General features: G+C 40.7%; 1 protein-coding gene across 1 annotated transcript; it reads right to left on the reverse strand.

Annotated features, from left to right (window-relative positions):
- Nucleotides 1-1,989: 1,989 nt before the first annotated feature.
- On the reverse strand, nt 1,990-13,320 carry LOC126266782 (uncharacterized). The gene is made up of 2 exons (XM_049971320.1): nt 12,322-13,320; nt 1,990-2,325 (listed from the first exon to the last, which is right to left on the reverse strand). The coding sequence occupies exons 1-2, from the start codon at nt 13,318-13,320 to the stop codon at nt 1,990-1,992; spliced, it is 1,335 nt and encodes a 444-aa protein (XP_049827277.1).
- Nucleotides 13,321-22,956: the final 9,636 nt, after the last annotated feature.

Below are 22,956 nucleotides of genomic sequence, written 5' to 3' on the forward strand. Positions count from 1 at the left end.
ATACTTGTCTTTACTGCATTCTTCTTCATTGTCTTCCTCATTAATGTCATTTTTTTCATTTACACCATTCTTGCCTGCACAGTTTCTCTTATGTGTCTGAATTTTACTTAGAGCTACATCAGATGACTGCTTGATGTCATGTCCCTCTTTTACACACTGTCTACATTTCCCGGAACTGATCTCATTGTAAGCCTGCTGATTGGTTCTACCTTCCCAGTTGGAATGCAATTCTTCACAAATAATCTTGATGACCTTTTTTACTTTGTCGCTGTCACTATAACCCTTGTAAGTATCCCATAAAGTTTCTAGCATCACATATAAATCATAATGTCTGTCCACATGTTCCTTATCTGACGATACCTTCCCAATTTCCATTAGTACAATCTGGTTCTCACATTCTTCACAAATACTACTAACATCATCTTTTTCATCATTAATTAAACCTTCTTTAACCTCCTTATACACCATGCCGTCTAATATTTCCTTCCATTAATCATTACTACTGTCACTTTCACTATCAACATCATCACACATGGTATCATCTCCAATACTAGGCACTTCTACAACATCTTCACAATGATCATCAGAATTGTTGACAAGTACACCAGTACAAATATCATCACTTAAGTGCTTAACAGTGGTAGATTCTTCCTCCATTAATTCACCTAACCCAAACTCATGAGGATTATTATCAGAACCAACATTTTCCTTACAAACTTCTTTGTCACACTGATTATATAGACTTGAGATAGTTTCCTCCTCTAACGGAACCTCTTCAACATTCTTACAGATGCTATTACTTCCATCTTCAACACTTTCATTCATACTTTTCCAGAATTTACTGTCAAACTGTAATTTGCTAAATTGATGTGCTCTTCTTACATTGGTTCTGTCATTTCCATTCCAATATCTTTGATTACTCTGTCTTATGTAATTATTTTCGATGCTTCTAAGGCGGTGGTGTTTAGCCTGATTTCAGTACTTAATTCTCGCCCCAATCTGATAGGCTCCCAATGAGGCATCCATCAGTTTAAATTGCCTGGTCTTGATTGGTGATTATTCAATTGTCTGTTATTATTCTTCCAAGGTCTCTCCCTGTTGTCATATGCTCTGTTTCCATTCCCATTTCTATGGTTGATCCATTTATTATCACTTCTATTATAACTGCTATTATTATTCTAATTTTCATTGTCACACCTACCTTGATTCCTGCTCTGATTCCATCCCCCAGATGGTTGATTGCCACATCTGCCATTATTTAACCTCTCATTTCTCTCAAAGGCTCTATCCAATTTATCTACATACCTCAAGAACTGATCTACAGAGTCATCTGGTCCTTAAATCAACTCCCACTGTACTCTTTTTGATAATCTCTTTTTTAAGGTATCTATTTGTATTAGTTCTTCAAAAGGTTCGTCTAAGTGCACTAATTTCCTCAACTGCTTTTCACAAAAACTCTTCTAGCTACCACCGCCTTCCCTATACATTTGACCATTTATAAACTCACTTTTAATCCTAGCTTGCTCAGATTCTGACCAAAACTTATTCAAGAACTTTCTTTCAAATTGATCATATGACATGGTAGAATTCACATTCTGACTGGCCCATGAGATTGCTTTTCCATCCAAAACTCGCTTAGCAAATTTAATCTTAACACTGTCTGTCATGTCACTACTAAAATTATCCTGGAAATGCTGGAAAAATCAACAGGATGCAATTTCCCATCTCCTGAAAAGCATTTTAAAGGTATATCATCCCATACATTTCTTTGAGTTACACCCTCTTATAATTCTACAACTTTCTTTCTTAAATCTACAACATTACTTTTACGCAAATCTATTTTTTCATCACACTTCAGTGCTACATTACTTATTTGATTGGTAATGTCTGTAAATTTTAACTAAGAGTTCCTTTTGTAAGTTTCTACTTTTTCTTCTAAGATTCTCCCTGTCAGAACAAGCTCTACTTTAAGTTTAGAATTTTCTACTTCTACATGCTTATGTAGTTTTCGAATCTCTCCTCGTTTTTTGGCAACTCTTGTGTGAAATTAGTTTCTAATATTTCTAACCTTCCTTCTACTGCTCCTACATGAGTATTGAGTTCACCCTGCCCTGTCTCAACAGTAATTTTTAGTGCTGCCAAACAATCCTGAATTTCCCTTACATTACTAGTATCTTGCCTAATCTGTCCCATCTGTTCCTTCACTTCTTGCCTAATCTGTCCCATCTGTTCCTTCCCTTCTTGCCTCATCTGTACCATATGTTCCCTCACTTCTTTCACATGCTGCATTAATAATACTAACAAATCATCTCCACCTACTCTTCCCTGTGCAATTGGAAGACACATGGTAACATTTTAACCAGAACCCTCTCCACCAAAGCTTCAATCTACACTCTGATTACTACTGGGCGATAGTTTACTGATACTTGATCCTAGGTCCGTAGTGTTTTCCATCGGTTCGCTGCCTACAAGTTTTTTCCTCATAAGTTTACCTTGTTGTTATCAACCATGGTAAAGTACAAAATATAAAAACTTCCCACACAAATGTTTGTCCCTGTCACAAAACTATTTAATTAAAAAGATAAACTGTTACTCATCTGATAGTTGACAGTGCTGTCCGAGAATTTGGCCCCTTTTGTCCACACCAACTATTTATTTCCATGTGGCAACACCCATTCATTCTGTGCATCGCTAACACAAAAGTTTTCAAGACAGTTTATACTTGGCATCCATCTTAGGTTCACCAGAAACAGTCACTTGTTAAACATAGTTCAACATTTCAAACATTGATCCCAGCTCAACTCCACCAAATGTAACGATTCATGTGAATGTTACTTAACTTATGTTTCTTCTGCCTGGTCCATTGATGGATGAATATTAAATTTTCATGCTTCACAAAATTTATTCGCATTAATTGACATCTGTACTGCACACTCATCATGATCATGTAAACAAAACGTAGACAACTCACATCCTTCCAAGGACAGAATGATATATATTAAGACACACATACAAGGCCTTAGGAAGCACTGAACTGTCCGATAACTATCGGGATGCATTAAAAAAAAGTGGTATCTGACATTTCATATGAGTCCTGGGGGAAGTTGTACCATTATACAGTGCATGTTGGACAATCAATTATTAATGTGATTTTGAAATGCATCCTTGTCGGTTTCGGAACATTTTTGAACACATTCTAAGTTGATTTCTGAATCATCACATCTAGAAATAAAAAAGCTTTCCAGCATACAAAAGGGGAAGGGGGTATATGAGCTGAGCTGATAACACCAATCGGTGAATGCCAATTGCTGTTTGTTTATGTGGTTGACTGGGTGTCAAATGATCAGCATTGTTATAATTATTAGTGAAATCCATAGTTTCCGGGCTACCAGAGTGGAAATAAATGATTAACAGGAATAAAAGTTAAGAAAGATTACATATTAATCTTTCTGATGTATCCAAGAAAATGAAACTTTGACGGAAAATTTTTGCCACTTCACTAAACTACTAAGGACCAGTCGCATGGTCCCCTGTTAGCAGCCCCTTAAGTTCTGTTCTTGGAATAGCACAGCAACGTGTTGTATGAACACCTAACAACACCTAACCAGAGAACAAATGCAGGATAACTAAATATTCTGGCACTGTTATCATGCTGTAATTGCTGCTACAGTCAATTGAAATTCTGTGTACCTTTTATTTTCTTCCTGAAGAAAGTGAAAACAATGGTTGGCAGGTACACCTTCACATCTTTTCTGTAGCAGCAGTGTGTGTGTGTGTGTGTGTGTGTGTGTGTGTGTGTGTGTGTGTGTGTGTGTGTGTGTGTATTTGCAAACCAATGAGATATCCCTGTAGCCCACAGTCTTAAAAGATTTTTTGAATGAATACATAAACTTAACATTTGCGGCCAAAGAGCGAGTCGTATTAACTTCATAATTTATGACACCAAGCAAATTATAAACTGTAGATTATATGCAGGAAATAGCTCCAGAGTGTGATGCAGCAGCTGTTAAAGCTAAAAATTAGTTACTCTGAATGCCTATATCAATGAATACAGTAAGATTCTAAAATCTTGGAAAAGTGGTGTGTCTGCAGGTGATATTTACATGCCAGTTGTTGGTTTGTTTGCCACTGCAGACAGCATTTTTGTCACCGAGATTTATTTATTTCATAAATGTGTTTGTTCCCCCACATTTATCCATGTGCAAAAACTTTTTTCGGATCCAACATTTGGTTTTCGTTTTCCTTGAATTTAACTGTTGGCTCAGCTCTAAGGCCATAACCTGCACTATAACATTCATACAAACACATATGATTTCAGCTGACGCCATATTGAAAGCTACACAACTACTTAGAACTTGTGGCTTCCTGTGTGAACAGTAGCTCATGCTATCACTACAGTAAGCCACAACTTTGGCACCACATTAGATGCATGTGTGACAAATTGATTATGATTGTAATCAGTCAGGTGCGCCTGGAAATATTAACAACTACAACAATAGTGGCAATAACAACAGTCGGGAGACTACAACAACACTAATGTTATTAATCAATGCTGCCAATATGGCAATGCACAACATGCGTACCATCCATAGGTACCAGGCCAGAGGTATGGTGAGAACCATAATTTTGAAAATAACCAAAGAAATGGTAACAGAGGCCATAAAGACAGGGGGTACAATCAATAAAATCGTGGTTCTCAACACTGTAATAACCAGAATTGATGAAATAATGTGTATGGCCTGAACAGAAACACACATCAATATTTTGGTAATAGTGATAATCGACCACTATGTAACTACAATAATAATAGTGGTTACAGGAGCAGGAGAAACCCAAAACAGGGTCATTCTGCCCCCAATCAAATACAAGGCTGTATGTGGAATAATTCTGAACCTACAATACACATGGCTGATGTGAATAATCGGTTGGGCCAAGCCCCCTACAAGTGACCGTGAATGCAAATTGGGGCATAAGGCTTTTAACAGCTACATTATAAGATATGATCAGAAAATGACATGAGGGATGATCTCTATAAAGATGAAGACATGGGTAATATTAAAGAATTAGAGAACAAAGTACAAGCGAGCAGAATTACCAAAATTGGCAACACAAATGTACACGTTGTGTTAGACACTGGTGCAGTGGTAAATTTAATTTTGCAAAGTTGGTCTGAACTTTGACAACCTGCAGAACAAACTTATTTTGCCTGCTTACTTCTCACACATTTCTGAAGAAAAATCCAATGTAATAAAGGGATACTAGTATCAAATTGAGGTATAACCATATGAATCCAGTGTAATAAAGGGGTATGTATATCAAATGAAGGTATATCCATATGTTGCATGTTATACACAATCCATGGACTAAAAAGGAGGCTGGCAGGTAAGATATGATTAAGTGAAATATAATTGCACCATCACACTCACCATACGCAGTCCAATTTTAGCAATAGTCAAACCTGATGGAATGGTTCACCTTGTCATGGATGCTAGTAAAATAAATAAAATCATGTCTGTAAGAACCGGGCCAGAGAATACTGAAGCGCAGTTTTTACAGTATGACAGAGTTAAGTATTTGACCTCACAGCCTCATACTCGCAAAGCTTACTTCATCCTGAAAGTCTCCAGTGTACTGCCTTCGTGTGCAATGTATAAGATACCAATTTTGCATTCTGTCATTTGGCCTTAATGTGAGTGCCAGCATATTTATTGCAGTGTTAGAGTACTTGGGCAGAACTTTCAGATCAAGTCATTGTGTATGTTGATGATCTTATCGCCACATCCATTTGGGAAGCTCGCGTACAAATACTTGGGAAAGTCATAGAAAGTTTCTCTGAATATGACATTACCGATAACTTGAAAAAAATCTGAATTTGCATGGGAAGAGAGAAAATTTAGGCCAGGACCCATGATAAAGAGAATACTAGGAAACTATTTTGTCCAAGTTGGCAAGCCAAAAGTCAGACTCACTGATAATGCTACCAATTTTACAAGCTCTAAATGGAAACAATTTATTAAATCTCATGGTATGAAACATATTTTTGATTCTAAATTCCAACCAGAAGCAAGCCCCATTGAAGCAGGTATTTTGAGAATTCATCAGAGATTCATCAGAACATACAACCCCATTAAAGACAGTAAATGGATAGAGTACATAACACCTTGTGAACAAATACTAAACAATTTGCTTCACTTATCCACAGGATACACGCTTGCTGAATTAATGTTTGACAGGCTTGAAAGAGATGAAAGCGTCAAGCATTTACCAAAATTATCTGACAAAAACAAACTATACCTTTGGAAGCAAAGGTACAGCAAGAGTCGATAGCTCTAGAACAAAATGCATAATACAGGAAGGTGCAGAATGATAAGAAGAATGACCAACTTTCATGTTGGGCAAGGACTGTTGTTACGAACACATCCACTATCAACAAAACATAGGAAACTGAACTGAAACTAGCAATTAGCATATGTAGAATCTTATATCATACATAAAATACCACACCCATGGTGTTATTTACTGTTGTTGTTGTTGTTGTTGTTGTGGTCTTCAGTCCTGAGACTGGTTTGATGCAGCTCTCCATGCTACTCTATCCTGTATAAGTTGCTTCATCACCCAGTACCTACTGCAACCTACATCCTTCTGAATCTTCTTAGTGTATTCATCTCTTGGTCTCCCTCTAAGATTTTTACCCTCCACACTGCCCTCCAATATTAAATCGGTGATCCCTTTTTGCCTCAGAACATGTTCTACCAACCGATCCCTTCTTCTTGACAAGTTGTGCCACAAACTTCTCTTCTCCCCAATCCTATTCAATACTTCCTCATTAGTTATGTGATCTACCCATCTAATCTTCAGCATTCTTCTGTAGCACCACATTTCGAAAGCTTCTATTCTCTTCTTGTCCAAACTATTTATCGTCCATGTTTCACATCCATACATGGCTACACTCCATACAAATACTTTCAGAAAAGACTTCCTGACATTTAAATCTATATTCGATGTTAACAAATTTCTCTTCTTCAAAAATGCTTTCCTTGCCATTGCCAGTCTACATTTTATATCCTCTCTACTTCAACCATCATCAGTTATTTTGCTCCCCAAATAGCAAAACTCCTTTACTACTTTAAGTGTCTAATTTCCTAATCTAATTCCCTCAGCATCACCCGACTTAATTTGACTACATTCCATTATCCTCGTTTTGCTTTTGTTGATGTTCATCTTAGCTGCTCCTCTCAAGACATTGTCCATTCCATTCAACTGCTCTTCCAAGTCCCTTGCTGTCTCTGACAGAATATTATTTACTATGTAATCCAAAAATGGAAAAAATGCATGGATTTACCCACATAAAGATTTTAAGGAATTTATATGATAAGGCAGAGATCGTGGACATTAAACATTACACAGATGATGATTGGGAGAGAGAGTCATTTCCAATCACACATTAGGGCAAAATATGGAGATGAACATAAATAGAACAAATTATTGTTAGGATGACATTTATTAAACACCTTAGCAACTTATATATAGGGAAAGATGGTGAAGGAACCAAGTAAAAATTCACACCTGTATATGGATTGAGGTGTAAATATAATGTAAAGCAAGATGACTTGAAAGAAATTAGTTTGTAAAATAATTTATATTTGTAATACAATTTGAAAAGCTAAACACTCCCAGTGTGCTATGAACTGAACGTACAGTGCAGTAGTAAAGGGGACAGTTTGGAAGGTCAATCACCCCCTCCTCCCCTCCCTCACAGACACTACTTCTCACTTAGTTACATGAGAACACAGTGATCACTTAGTTACATAAGGAAACAGTGATCATCTCACACATGCGCAGGACTGCAAACTACTAGTAATATGCCGTTCAGCTTCCTATGAAGTGGCGAGTGCTACTACGCGCTACTAAAAGAGCAATTAATCTGACCACTCATATAAAGATTTCTTAATTCATTTGAGAGTAAATGTAGAAAACAGAACTCTGTTGGCTAGTGCTAACACATTCATCTGTATTATTAAGTAACAATAAGTAGTCTAAACAGTAAGGACCAAATTACGTATATATTTATCCTAAAGAATATGGCACACTTGACAGCTTCAAGAGCGAGCTAATATTCTGGCTATTTAAATGACCTAATGTAGCACCAATACTGCTACTCTTCATGAACTTGTAGATAACATAGCAAATAGATTAAGATGTTGGGAAGAAATATAATAGAAAACGGGGAATGAGATTATTTACAAAAAGGAAACTAAATGCTAAAATGAAGGGAATATATACAAGAGGGGGAAAAATACACACACACACACACACACACACACACACACACACACACACACACACACAGAGGAAGGAAAAACTATGTACAAACAGATTATTAAACTAACGAAAGAACAAGTAATACTAAATCTACATACAATTTATGTCCCACTAGCTACACATACTTAATTTAAGAACATCTCATGCTATTTTTGCCATGAGCTACAACCAATTAAGCCCCTCAACTACAAACTCCGCAAAACTACAGCTTCCAAAAACAATATCTAATTGAATTACTAGTATGCTAAAACATCAGAATGTATGAGAATATACACATCAATGGATTCGATGCAGCACAGTGAGTGGGAGCAAGCTGCAAGGTAAGTTAAAACATCTCGACATGATACCTGATCCTGAAAACACATCACTGCAGGTGAATTCTCTGACAAATATTAAAAGAACGTACTAGAGTGGTTAGTTCTTAGGAAAGTGAATAAACAGAGGTATCTAGTAATCTGCAGAAGTGTATTTATGAATATGTATGTTTGTGATTGTGTATGAGATGTAATGAGAATTGCCAAGACAAGTACACTCGTTCTTTTATAATAATAATAATAATAATAATAATAAAAATTTTATTGTCACTCAGCTGGTTACAGCAATAGACAAAGTCAAGAGCTTATATTTCTACATAAACTACTATATCGATGTAAATTGGTTTAAACATAAAATAGGTACACATTAGAATACAGTATTTTCATCTTTAAAAAATTCATCAATGGTGTAAAACGGATTGTTCACTAGTAGCTTGTATAATTTAGCTTTAAAAATATTTACAGGCAGTTCTTTAAAGTCAGCACTTAGTCTATTAAACATCCTTAGTCCGAGAACTAGGTAGGAGTTCTGCGATTTTGATAATCTACGATATGGTACGTCTACAGATGTTCTTTTTCTAGTATTATGGCTATGAATATCATTTCTCAACACAAAATTAGAGACATTGTTTCTAATGTACAATAAAACATTGTAGATGAATAAGTTTATTACTGTAAGACACTGCAATTTAATAAACAGAGGTTTACAATGTTCTGTTTTATCAGAATCCGTTATTATTCTGATCACTTTCTTCTGTAAAAGTAAAATGTCATTTACATGACAGCTACTACCCCACAGTAAGATTCCATAAGAGATGATGCTTTGGAAGAAGGCAAAATATGCTGATCTCACATAGTTATTGGGGACATGTCTTTTTAAATTTCTAATTAGATAAATGACTCTTGAAAGCTTAGCCAATATATTTTTAATGTGTGGTTCCCATGTTAATTTATTGTCAATAGTAACACCTAAAAATTTAACAGTTTCTAATTCTTGGTAATTGGGAATCTCTTTGAGGCTAAAGTAAAGTGTCTGGGTTTTGTTTTCATTTAGTAGGAAGCCGTTAGCTTTGAACCATAATGAGGACTGAGCAAGGGTATTTTCAGTCAGTGTTTTTAGTGTACCTAGATCAGAGCTTTTATGTAGAAAAGTTGTGTCATCAGCATACAATATTGTGTGAGAATTTATGAATAAGGGCAGGTCATTAATCATTAGTATAAACAGTAAAGGTCCAAGCACCGACCCTTGAGGCACTCCGTACCTAACATTAACCAAATTTGATTTCTCCCTACCAATGCACACAACTTGTTGACGGTTCTCTAGAAAAGACCTGAACATATTTATACTGTTGTCATCAAAACCATAGTAAACTAGCTTTTTCAGCACAGTGTCATGGTCTACACAGTCAAAGGCTCTGCTCAGGTCACAAAATGTAGCCTGGGCATAGTCCCTAGCCTCGAACACATCTAGGACTAATTTTACGAGGGAGTCCATTGCATCCGTTGTGGATTTACCTTTTCTAAATCCAAACTGTTTATCACTAATTATATTTAGTTTACCCAAGTAGACACTAACTTGCTCATACATAATTGTTTCTAAAATTTTTGAAAAAACTGGGGTTATGGATATAGGTCTGTAACTAGCGGGACAGTTCTTTTCCCCTTTTTTATATATGGGCACAACTCTAGAAATTTTTAGTATGTCAGGGAACTTACTTTCAACTAGGCATTTGTTAACACAAAAGGTTAAAGGATAAATCACACAATCAATAACATCTTTCAACAAATTAACTGACATATCATAGTAATCAACACTAACTGAAGGTTTGAAATTTTTTACAATTTTTAGGATATTATTTGGGCTCACTTCCGTGAAAGTGAAGGTGCTCGGGGGAAGCTTTTCAAAACAGCTGTCCATAATGCTAAGTGCATTTTCAGGGGGTTTGTTTATTGAACTACTAATTTCTTCAATGGACTGGATGCAATATTTATTAAATTCTTCTGGGGTAATGGCGATTTCCTCTTTGTATTTAGTGTGTGCAATGGAGTTTATTACACTCCACGCCTTTTTGCATTTATTGTTAGATTTTTCAATGTTTACTATGTTATGCAGTTTCTTTGCTTCATTTATTGCCTTCCTATACTTGTATTTAGCTTTAGCATAGAGTTCTTTATGCAGTTCTGATTTACTGGATTTGTACAGACTAGAATACAGCACGACAGTATTTTTCAGTTGCCCTAACTGTGGAGTATACCATTCCTTCGTTTTCCTTTTCTTGTAATTACTACTAATATTCACTGTACATTTTTTCAGAGGGATGTTATTTTCAAATATATTTAAGAATACGGAGAAAAACTTGGTGAAAACAATATCACCTGAACAGTGTTGAAACCTATTAAAATGTGTGTCCCAACTGAAATAAGTGAGGGCATGTCTAAACCTATCCACCCTCTCTTTGCTCACTGGTCTAGTAATCACAATTTTAGATTCTCGTTTAGTGCAGTCTGAAGTTACATTATTAAGACTAAGATATACTGCATCATGGTCTGAGAAAGGGAAACCAATTACATCAGTGGACATACAAGTTCTCTTAATATTTGTAAATATATTGTCTAGACAGGATGAGCCTCTGGTGGGTTTGCAGTTAACATAGTACAGGTTAAATTGTCGAAGCACATTTTGGAGCTCTGTCACAGTTTTTCTGTCCCGCAGGACATCAAAACTTGAGTTGATATCCCCTCCAATGACAATATTGTATTTTTTCCATTTTGGCATACATATGTACATTAAGAGTTCCTCAAGTTTCTCCAGAAAGATATGTGGGTCACCACTAGGTGGCCTGTACACTACTACTACCATTAGCTTAAGGCTCTCAATTACTAGACCTGATATTTCAAAATGCATTTCATCACAAAGGGTATTGAGATCCATCCTGCCACAGTTTGGTGCAAGAGGTGTTTTTGTATATATTGCTACCCCACCACGTAAGTGCTGTTTTCTACAATAGCAACTTAGTAGTGTGTAATCCTCCAATACTTTCTACCCAAGCTCATCCTCTTTGCACCAATGTTCACTTAAACAGAGAACATCTACCACGTTTTCATTTGAAAATTCGTTGACTATTACGTTTTTATCTGTCATACCCTGAATATTGAGGTAGCATATTTTGAACCCTACTTTAGGCATTTCTTCTTTTGTATATTCTCTTAGTTGACATGACCTAGTGTTACCGCATGAAAGTTGACCAGGTTGTGTCCTTCCATTACTAGAACACCCAGCCTGGTCTATGCATACAAGTTTTTGTCATCTCAGTTGAAACATAATCCAAACACATTACTGGTCTTTTTTCCTTCTCTAGCTTATCCAATACTATTCCGAGAATTGTATCACTTAAAACACATTTACCTAGCTTATTGAAATGTTGCCCATGCTTGGTATGCCATTCTCTGCTACAACTAATGGTGTTAATTAAGGAAACATTCTTAAAGTGCTTACAGATACTTTGTACTCCTTGTTGGTCTGCTCCACTTCCTTATTCACGCACGACCACTGGGGCAAATCGTGTCGATGAGGAACATTAACAACAATCACGTTGGTGTGGGTTAACACTTCGAGAGTCTTCTTCAGTGTCGAAGTAGCTATCTTCCTTTCATTTCTGCTGACGTCGTTTGCTCCGGCCATTACCACTACAAAGTCTCTATCCGCGAGGGCTGTGCTTTCTTTCTTGATTGATGTTGCAACGTCTCGTAGACCAGCTCCTGACTTAACAGTACCTTGTATTTCAAACTCGTTAATCACACGAGGTCCGTGTTCCGTTAACATAGCTACTAATCCTCTGGCATAACTGTCTGAATAAATCTTAATTTTACGTTTTTTCTTGTACCTTACTTCGCTGTTCGCTAAGTTTTGAGTGTCCTGCACCACATTATCAGATGAGTATGCTGATACAGTTTCTATGTCATCTGTGTTTTGAAGCGAATTATATTTGTTATTTAATGGTAACAGAATGTCCTCCCTATGTTTATTGTTAATATGTTTGTAAGAGCTCCTCTTCGATTTTACAGTAACCCATTTACTGCTAGGCCTGTTGAGAGCCGTTTTAGTCGTAGCTTCACTTTCTGGCAATCCTTCCATGGGTTTGGAGATATTAAGACATAGCCGATGATCACTCTCTTCCAATTTAAGCTTGAGTCTTCTGTTTTCATCACTCAGAATTTTTGTTTCCTCTCGTAGCTCAGCAATAATTAACAACAGATCATTTTCGGAAGATGAAGCACCAATTTTCACATCTTTACCACGCCATTGCTCTGACTTGTGTGGATTTACTTCATATTTCTCGTACAGTTTTTTTAATTCATCCTGCAAGAGTCCAATGATTTTAAGATATGATAGGTTTTCCTTTTTTATACTGTCGGTCTTCCTTGCTACATCACAAGTACACGTTTCTTGATCATTAAGAGATGCAGCCTTTTGTTTACAATCCGCACAGTTCCACATAGCCGCACAGTTATCGTCGCTTCTCAGGGAAGGATCAACCTTTCCGCAACGAAAATGAAATTTATAGTTACACTGGACACACACGAAGCCACTTTTAACAGGTTTCACGCACTTTTTGCAAGATTGACACTGTATAACATTATTTTCGACAACTTTTACATTCAAAACTTCCGCAACTGACGCCATCTTGGCTCGAGATGTGTGCAGATAGAGCATGGTATATATATACTGCAGCAAAGAGCTAGAACTCTGTTATATTGCTTCCAAGGGGAAAGAATGGATCAAAGTTGCACTAATGACAGCCTGCACGATGGTATACTAACACAAACCTTGGGCACCAAACACAATGATGATTAGGCTTGTGGCGAATCCTTTCTTCACTTCCACCTGTAGCATAGACCAGAAACTAGCCCTGCAACACCCTCGCTGGGCACTTCAGCTGGGGTGAGGGTGGGGCTGGTGGGCGGGAGGAGAACTTTGAAAGACAGCCCTGTTTTCTGGATGCTAGCCACACTGCCAAATCGTCACTTGACCAGTCTTGCTCCGCTCCAATGAGGCATGAGGAAACATCCTCGGCTATGCTCGGCAGTTCACTCATGTAATGCCATGTGGCCCGCATTGTTGTCCGCCACATTTTTTCCGGAGTATATGCCAGTGGCACAACTCTTATCCCATGCTCATTGCCTTCATTCTGTCATCTATTGAAAGGAGAGCCACATCTTTTCCATGCTGCTTTCCTGATCTGTGTCTTTTCAAAGCAGTTCACTGACTACAGGAGTACAAAGCCTGATACTGGACACCCGGTTCATCCCCCCAGTATCAGCTAATGGAATACTGCATGCAGTGTAGTGCAAACAATGCAATGAAGTGTAGTGTGCATCAGGACTACCAGGCCGATCTGTTGTTGTTGTTGTGGTCTTCAGTCCTGAGACTGGTTTGATGCAGCTCTCCATGCTACTCTATCCTGTGCAAGCTTCTTCATCTCCCAGTACCTACTACAACCTACATCCTTCTGAATCTGCTTAGTGTACTCATCTCTCGGTCTCCCTCTACGATTTTTACCCTCCACACTGCCCTCCAATGCTAAATTTGTGATCCCTTGATGCCTCAAAACATGTCCTACCAACCGATCCCTTCTTCTAGTCAAGTTGTGCCACAAACTTCTCTTCTCCCCAATCCTATTCAATACCTCCTCATTAGTTACGTGATCTATCCACCTTATCTTCAGTATTCTTCTGTAGCACCACATTTCGAAAGCTTCTATTCTCTTCTTGTCCAAACTAGTTATCGTCCATGTTTCACTTCCATACATGGCTACACTCCAAACAAATATTTTCAGAAATGACTTCCTGACACTTAAATCTATATTCGATGTTAACAAATTTCTCTTCTTCAGAAACGCTTTCCTTGCCATTGCCAGTCTACATTTTATATCCTCTCTACTTCGACCATCATCAGTTATTTTACTTCCTAAATAGCAAAACTCCTTTACTACTTTAAGTGTCTCATTTCCTAATCTAATTCCCTCAGCATCACCCGATTTAATTTGACTACATTCCATTATCCTCGTTTTGCTTTTGTTGATGTTCATCTTATATCCTCCTTTCAAGACACTGTCCATTCCGTTCAACTGCTCTTCCAAGTCCTTTGCCGTCTCTGACAGAATTACAATGTCATCGGCGAACCTCAAAGTTTTTACTTCGTCTCCATGAATTTTAATACCTACTCCAAATTTTTCTTTTGTTTCCTTTACTGCTTGCTCAATATACAGATTGAATAACATCGGTGAGAGGCTACAACCCTGTCTCACTCCTTTCCCAATCACTGCTTCCCTTTCATGCCCCTCGACTCTTATGACTGCCATCTGGTTTCTGTACAAATTGTAAATAGCCTTTCGCTCCCTGTATTTTACCCCTGCCACCTTTAGAATTTGAAAAAGAGTATTCCAGTCAACATTGTCAAAAGCTTTCTCTATTACCATATTTATTACCCAGCTGTTTTGGTGCTCTTTTGCCGACAAATGTGCCATTGAAATGGTTTTTCCCACAGTGCCTGATGACACCAAAGAAAAGTTGCAAGGCATCCATGGTCCATCTGGTCCAGATCCTCCTCGATTAAGAGGTATTAGCCCGTTTCTAATGGTACTGTATTCGTTAGCTTTTGGGTTAATATATTAGAACCAGCTAATGGGGTTCTTCCAGTGCACTCCTTCATGTACTGCCATTTTCTTAACTAGCACACCGTGTAAGTGTGTGCACCCTGGTGACCTCCCTCTAGACCTAGGCATGGGGTCTCATTATTGAAACCCGCTGGTTTTCCTTTTTTTAATATTCCACTTAGCACAACCTAAATGGTCATGAAATGAGTTCCCGTTAGGATGTATGGATGCATCCTGCTTGCACCCCCATCCACCTCTTGCCCCCTCCACCGTCCTGCACCCCCACCCACCTCTTGCCCCCTCCACCCTCCTGCACCCACGCCCACATTCCTCCATACACGCCATCCTTTCGTGCACACCAGAGACCCACTCCTGCGACCCTCCCCACACCCCTCTGCATACGCCATCCCTCCACATGTACCACCACATCCCTCCCACCACCGACAGACACATGCCTGAACAAACCCAGTTCACCATCGACATCTGGCCGAGATCAACAACATTATGGCAGATTCCTTAGCCGCTCCTGTGTCATCAGCCAACCCTTAGACTACAATACCGTGGCCACTGCTCAAGAGGGTGACCCAGACCCGGCCCCCGGCCCGTACACTTTGGTATATAAACACTGGCCTCAACCACCAGCTAAGATCCGCATCAGGCTCCAGTCTTAAGATCTGGCATGACATATTCATGGGTCCTTCACAACCTGACAGCTCCAATGATTGCCCCAGCCCCTTACTCCCCTTTGCCTCCCAAAAACCAGCATTTGACCATGTCCACAGCTTTACACATACAAGCATCCGCACTTCCACCATCCTCATGAAACAATGCTCCATCTGGCTGGGCATCTGACATGACTGCAATATCTGAGCCCAGTTCTGTGTTCTGTACCAGTGAGCCCAGGTCAGATGGCACGTTCACTCTCCTGCAGCCACTTTTACCCCTGCACAACACTAGTTCATGCACATTCACCTCGACATTGCCAGCCCACTACCCTCCTCCAACAGGGATTGAAAGCCACTGACAATATTGACAGATGTACTCGCTGCCTGTAGGCCACCCCTATCCCAGACATTTCAGCTGAAACTGGCTGCAACCTTTGTTCAGACCTGGGGGTTCCAATTCAGTTGCCCACACGACATGACTACAGATCACGGGCACCAGTTCACCTCGGCCCTCTCTAATCTCTGGTAGTCAACTGTGGCCCAATTTCCACCACACCTGCAGCTAACGGCATGGTGGAATGGTTTCACCACACACTTAAAGCTGCCCTCAGATGAAATTCTTCTGAATAGTCTGCTGCTCTCCCACCAGTACTTCTAGGCCTGCGGGTTGCACACAAAATGATCTTGGAACTTTGGCTGCCGAGCTGGTATACAGACAGCCACTCACCATTTGTGACGAGTTTTTGGAAGTGACCCCACTCCCTCTTAACAGCATCATCCCATGTTTCGTGCAGCAGCTCCAGAGCTACTGTAACCAGTACTTCCACAACACTGTGTGCTCTGTACCTACACCCACCACGACCTTACAGCATGCACACACAACACGATTCAGGTCGATGCATACCGACCACCTCTCTGCCCTCAGTATTAGGGCCCACATCTGATGCTGTGTGAGTTAACAACAACCATCTCCACACACAGGCCAAGCCAATCATAGAGCTACCTGCAGCTGATGAGCACTGCACCGTCAAGGTAGACTTGCCCTCACCTACCAATGGATCCAGCCATGGCACCATCAACAACGCACCTGATATGAAGTAGGCCGACAGCATTCCCTCTGGCGTCCCTGACGTGCCACTAGATGACACCACCCCCGATACTGTGTCTTCCACGACACCAGTCAACGCTGCCTCTGGTCCACCAACAGATGACTACATGAGTGACACACCTCCCAGTGCCTGGCACCCTGATGTCGCAACAACAACTTCCAGCCAACACAGACAGTGCCCCCCACACTCAACAGAGTTGTGTCACCACTGTCACCAGCACCTGCACCCTCGGAGCAGTAACACTGCTTCACACACTCCCAACATCGTCTGCAGGGGCTACCCGTGACCCTCTGCTCACTGGAAAGCACAGCAGCAGCCTGTGCATTCCCTGCAGCAAGCACCATCAGTCAGCTTCGAGCAACTCTCTGTGCAGTTGACACCGGTGTTTTCTTCTCAAAAGGGGTAGAACTATGTGGCAACTCCTTCGCTCACCTCCATTTGTAGCTGCAGACAATGGACTGCGTAGACTGGAAACCGGTCTCACGACACCCTCGCTCGACACTTCCTCTGGGGGGAGGGGGAGTATGTGAGGCCACACTTTCCAGACACTAAGCACACTGAGCTGTCGCTCGAGCAGTCTCGTTCCGCTCTGGATGAGACAATGTCGCCAGCCACGCTCGACAGCTGGGTTGCGTGTCACCACGTGGTGCTTGTTGTCATCTGCTGCAATTTTGCTGGGGTGTACACAAACTGCACAACTCTTATCCCACACTCGTCATCGCCGTTCTGCCGCAGTCTATTTATTGAGAGGAGTGCCACTGCGTTTTTTCCATGCTGCCTTCCTGCGCTGTGTCTTCTCGAGGCAGTTCTACTGACTACAGGAGTACAAAGTACCGGGTCCCCGGTTTGTCCCCCTGGTATCAGCTATTGGAATACTATGTGCAGTGTAGTGCAAACAGTGCAGTGTGATGCAGTGCGTGCTCAGACTACCAGACCAATTTATTACTATCCCATCTCCATCCGTTTTGGCCCTCCTTTGCTACCAAATGTGCCGTTGAAGCATTTTCCCCATGCCACCAAACAATGCCGAAGAAAGGTTGTGAGCCACCCATTATCCGTCTGGTCCCGACCTTCATTAATTAAGAGGTATTAGCTTAATTATAATGTTCCTGTAGTCTTTAGCTCTTGGATTAGGATGTTAGAACTAGCCCATGTGGCTCTTCCAGCACACCCCTTTGTGCACTGCCATTTTCTTCACACTCTGTCTTCAGGCCACGAGTGGCTTATCGGGACCATCCGACTGCCGTGTCATCTTCAGTGGAGGATGCGGATAGGAGGGGCGTGGGGTCTTCACAACGCTCTCCCAATTGTTATGATGGTATTCTTGACCGAAGCCGCTACTATTCAATCGAGTAGCTCCTCAATTGGCATCACGAGGCTGAGTGCACCCCGAAAAATGGCAACAGTGCATGGCAACCTGAATGGTCACCCATCCAAGTGACGACCACGCCCGACAGTGCTTAACTTCGGTGATCTCACGGGAACCAGTGCATCCACTGCAGCAAGGCCGTTGCCCGCCATTTTCTTAACTAGTATATATTATCCAATAATATATTTCAGAATAATCTTAAAAAATCATTTAACCCTTTAAATAATATTTCCCTTATCATTTCCAAATCTTTTTTCCCAATAATTTTCCTACAGTGAAGATGAATTGTGAGACGTGGTACTACAATTAGTATTTGACAGAGTATGGAAGACCTAACTCAAAACAAGGCACTTGGAGTTGATCGCATTTTCTTGGGATGAGAAAACTGTTATAACTGCTGCATAGAATAAATGAGGCAGGAAAAAACCGTCATTCTTCAAGAAGAGTGTAATAATTCCAACTTCAAGTAAGGTGGGTGCTAGTATATGTGAATATTGTTCAACCATCAATTTAAAAAGTCACACTTGCATAGTAATGATATGAAGAATGGAAGAAAAACTGTTAGAGCAATACCTTGTAGAAGATTAGCTTGGATTCTGGAGAACTCTAGGAACACATGAGGCAGTACTGACACTTGAGATGTAACTGGTTTGTTCAGACATCTGGTTAATAACAATTCATTCCTGAATAGGCAATACATGGTTCTATTGAGATGTGCAATGCAATGTCATTTTTTTTATTATTCTGAAAGGGTCCTGTAGTCACCTTTAATTAGTCCTGTAGCCCACATTCACTAGCATTTCTCTTTCTTTTCCTTGTTTCTCTTTTTTTTTCTTAACTGATTGAATGAATGTGGTTGTGAGTCACATTGCTAGATGGTGAAATAGCAAGCCTGCTGCAGAAAGTCTGTGATAGTCATACAGATTCAGCAGCAGTTGTACATAATAGCCGATTGCCTAGTCATCAGCAGATGTGGACGAAATATGGTTGATAACGAAATGTCTGCACAGATGGTGTGAAATAAATATACAACAAAGTAGGGTTACCGAGGGACTACGTGAGCACATGGCCCACTTAGAATTTCACCTAAAAGGGTTAACGGCCCATGAAGTTGAAAGAAATGAACGGAAGGGCCATCATTCCGACGATGATTACAGGAATGATGGCGAATTTGATCATTGTCACGATCACGGATCTTGTACCAGGTGGGAATAGTGTGGATCCCCTCAGGAATGTTCACCAAGGAAAACTCACAAATTTGACTTTAAACATTTTCTGACGGTGAGGAAGTTTGAAGTCTTCCGTAACTTGGCTACGGGGAGTCACCCATGAGCCTGGTTACAGCAGTTCAAGTTCTCCCTTCATCCTACTTGGTCCAATGTGCACAAAATAGATTATACGTGCGGCTACCTCGTAGGTGAGCCAGCGGCACAGATGAGGTCAATTGCACGCAATTGCTACACAGTCAGGGAGTTGCGTCAACACTTCCTGTCGATCTATTTGTCAGTGGCAGCGCTGAGTCGTGTAAAACATGGAATCATTATGCTACCAGAGTTAAACCTGTCGAAATTCTCCAGCCCTGTGTAGATGTTCAAGTGCATGCTGCAGGTGAATGAACATTTTGATGATGCTTACGGACCTGCGGAAATTATTCTTATTTGCCTGGGAAAGTTTCCAATGCAGTTTCAGCATTTTATCCTTGCAAGACGACGTAAGGATGACGTAGAGGGATTTTGCAATCTCCTTTTAGAACTTGAGTGCAATGCGAATGGCACCACGCAGAATTACAGTCAGAGCGCCTACAAGCAGTGGCCGCACGAGCGAAGCCGCAGCCATAGAGACAGGTGGCACTACAGACGTAATGGGTTGCCTGAGAGTTACAGAGTGCACGATCGTTGGCAGCGTCGTGACTCCTCATGGAACGCAGGCAGAACAAATTATGCCAATGGTCATCATTCGCTGAGAGGAAATCAAAGACACCTCAGGGAGTTTAGAAGATATGATAATGAGTAGAGATTTAGGAGTAATTATAATGGACATAGGAATGGTAGTCATGACCGACCACAGAATAATTATCGAACGAGCAACAACAGGGGTGCTGTAAACAGTACGGGTGTTCCGCCACTGGGTGTTGAAATTCATCCTGCAAACTCGCAGCACAATCCAGCAAATGCCCCTAATCAAAGGGATCAATGACTATTGGCTGACTCGGTTGGCGTCAACTTAATGAGGATCGGTACTTTTGATGATATTGATGTGTATTTTATAGAGGAAGACGATATTAGAGAAGATTTGTTGGGGGAAGGCTACAGTATTGGTGTGCCTACAGTAAACCCAGTCGTGTCTGTTTACATTTGGGAAATCAGTGTTAGATGTGTGCTTGATACAAGCAGCCCCTTTTCACTTATTAGTGAGGCGGCATTTCAGATATCTGAGAAAATGGGGAGTTAGCCGACTTTCAAAGTGGGAGGAACCACAGTCAGGGGCGTGATATATGGAAAAAGTGTTAAAATTAAAGTAAAGACTCGAGTAAACTTCGTCTGTCAAGGTTATGAGTTTGAATTCAATTTCTTTGTGATGCCACTAATGAGCGTGGTGATGATATTGGGGACTGACTTTATGAATGCCTACCATGCCCTAATTGACATGGCTGGCAGTGTTATGACTATCATTGCTGGGAGCAACCCTGTCAGTCTAATTTTCAAGGAATGTGCCTTGTGCAAGGAATCTGAGGTGAGCTGTCTGAAATTTCACGTTAGGACTGAGTCGCGACCTGGGCAGGAGGTTTTGGTCAATTTGATTAGTGACCTAGATTCACAACCTAATGAGCATGACAGGAACAATGTTTTCATGAGCGCTGTGGAAAGGTGTATTGCTGGTGCAGGAGCCACGAAAGCAAATCGTGTGGAACTGTGTCGCGTTCTGAGAAGCCATGCCCAAGTATTTTCGGATTCACCGGGGGCAATTGATGGATTCTGTACTGCTTTACAGTATGCAAACATCTTTCATTCTTTGTTAAGCCCTACTCCATCCCACTGGTGCACAAGAGCAGTGTGGAAGCTGAAATAAGTAGGATGCTGGAGCATGGTATAATAGGCCGAGCTAGGAGTTCCTATTACTTGCCATTACTCATTGTGCCAAAGCAGGACAAGTCCGTGCATTTGGTGTTTGACTCACGGCAAATAAATATGGTCATCATGTCCGAGACAGATAGGCCAGAAGGACTGGAGGAACTGCTGCAAAGGTTCCACCGCGTGAAAGTTTTGTCATCCATGGACCTGCGGCACAGCTATTTGCAAATTATGCTCGATTCATCTTGCAGGCAATACAGTGCATTCCCCTGCTGTCGGAGGTGCTACCAGTTTAAATGTCCCCCTTTCAGGTTGTATATTTCTTCAGCCACCTTCATAAGAGGCCTGAATAGCATATTACCTGAAGACCTAAAAGCCCCCGTAACTGAGTATGTGGATGATATTCTCATTCCAGGGAAGTCTTGGGAGGAACACAACCAGGTACTAAATCGATTGCAGGGGTGACCGTGAATCTGGACAAATCCCAGTTTGGGTGTGAAAGCATAAAGTTTCTGTGTCATATTGTGTCGGCAGATGGGATTCGTCTGAATACCGAAAAAATTTCAGTGATTGTGGAGTGCAAGACGCCCACATCAAAGTGTCATCTCAAGGGTTAGTTAGGGCTTTGCAATTTCTACAAGAGATTTATAAATCTCAATGTTTTGTCACCCCTTTTAAGTGCACTGACCGGTAAGAACACTGTTCGGATGTGGGACGAGCACGCACAGAGTGAATTTGTCGAATTAAAGAATGCATTTGTTAATGCTCCATTGCTTGTGCATCTGGATTTGAATCAAGAGTTTTGTCTGATGACAGATAGTTCACTGATGGGGTTGGGAGCAGTGTTGTTCCAGACAGATGGTGGAAAGGATCCATCCACCTGGAAAACTATCTCGTTCGCCAGCCATGTGCTCTTTCAGAGTGAACGGAACTACTCTGTCATGGAACTTGAAGCCCTGGCGATTGTCTGGGTTCAAATGGTTCAAATCGCTCAGAGCACTATGGGACTTAACATCTGAGATCATCAGACCCCCTAGAACTTAGAACTACTTAAACCTAACTAACCTAAGGACATGACACACATCCATGCCCAGGGCAGGATTCGAACCTGCGACCGTAGCGGTCGCACGGTTTCAGACTGAAGTGCCTAAAACCGCTCAGCCACACTGATCGGCAATTGTCTGGGTGTTCAAGAAATTCGGCTACTATTTGTTCAGGTGCACGACTAGGGTTTACAGCAACCACCAAGCACTACAATTCCTAATGAGTGCCAAGATCAATATGGTAGGCTCGGACGGTGTTTCTCCAGGAATACCACTTCATGATAGAGTACATTCCAGGGCACAAGAACATCATTGCTGATGCTCTATCTCGGATGCTTATCGGGCTCCCCCATGCTGAGGATAACGCTATTGCTGAAAACAATTTTAGTGTGTTATATCTTCAAAAT

Source organism: Schistocerca gregaria, chromosome 4 (genome assembly GCF_023897955.1).
Source record: "Schistocerca gregaria isolate iqSchGreg1 chromosome 4, iqSchGreg1.2, whole genome shotgun sequence".
NCBI classification, from domain to species: domain Eukaryota; kingdom Metazoa; phylum Arthropoda; class Insecta; order Orthoptera; family Acrididae; genus Schistocerca; species Schistocerca gregaria.

Bases quoted from the DNA above. Each gene is read 5' to 3' on its own strand.
- LOC126266782 (XM_049971320.1), bottom strand. From the start codon at position 13,320: ATGGCGTCAGTTGCGGAAGTTTTGAATGTAAAAGTTGTCGAAAATAAT. The intron at 2,326-12,321 runs GTAATGGCCGGA...CCAATTGCACAG, and splicing joins CGGATAGAGACTTTGTAGTG to GGAAGAGTAGGTGGAGATGA.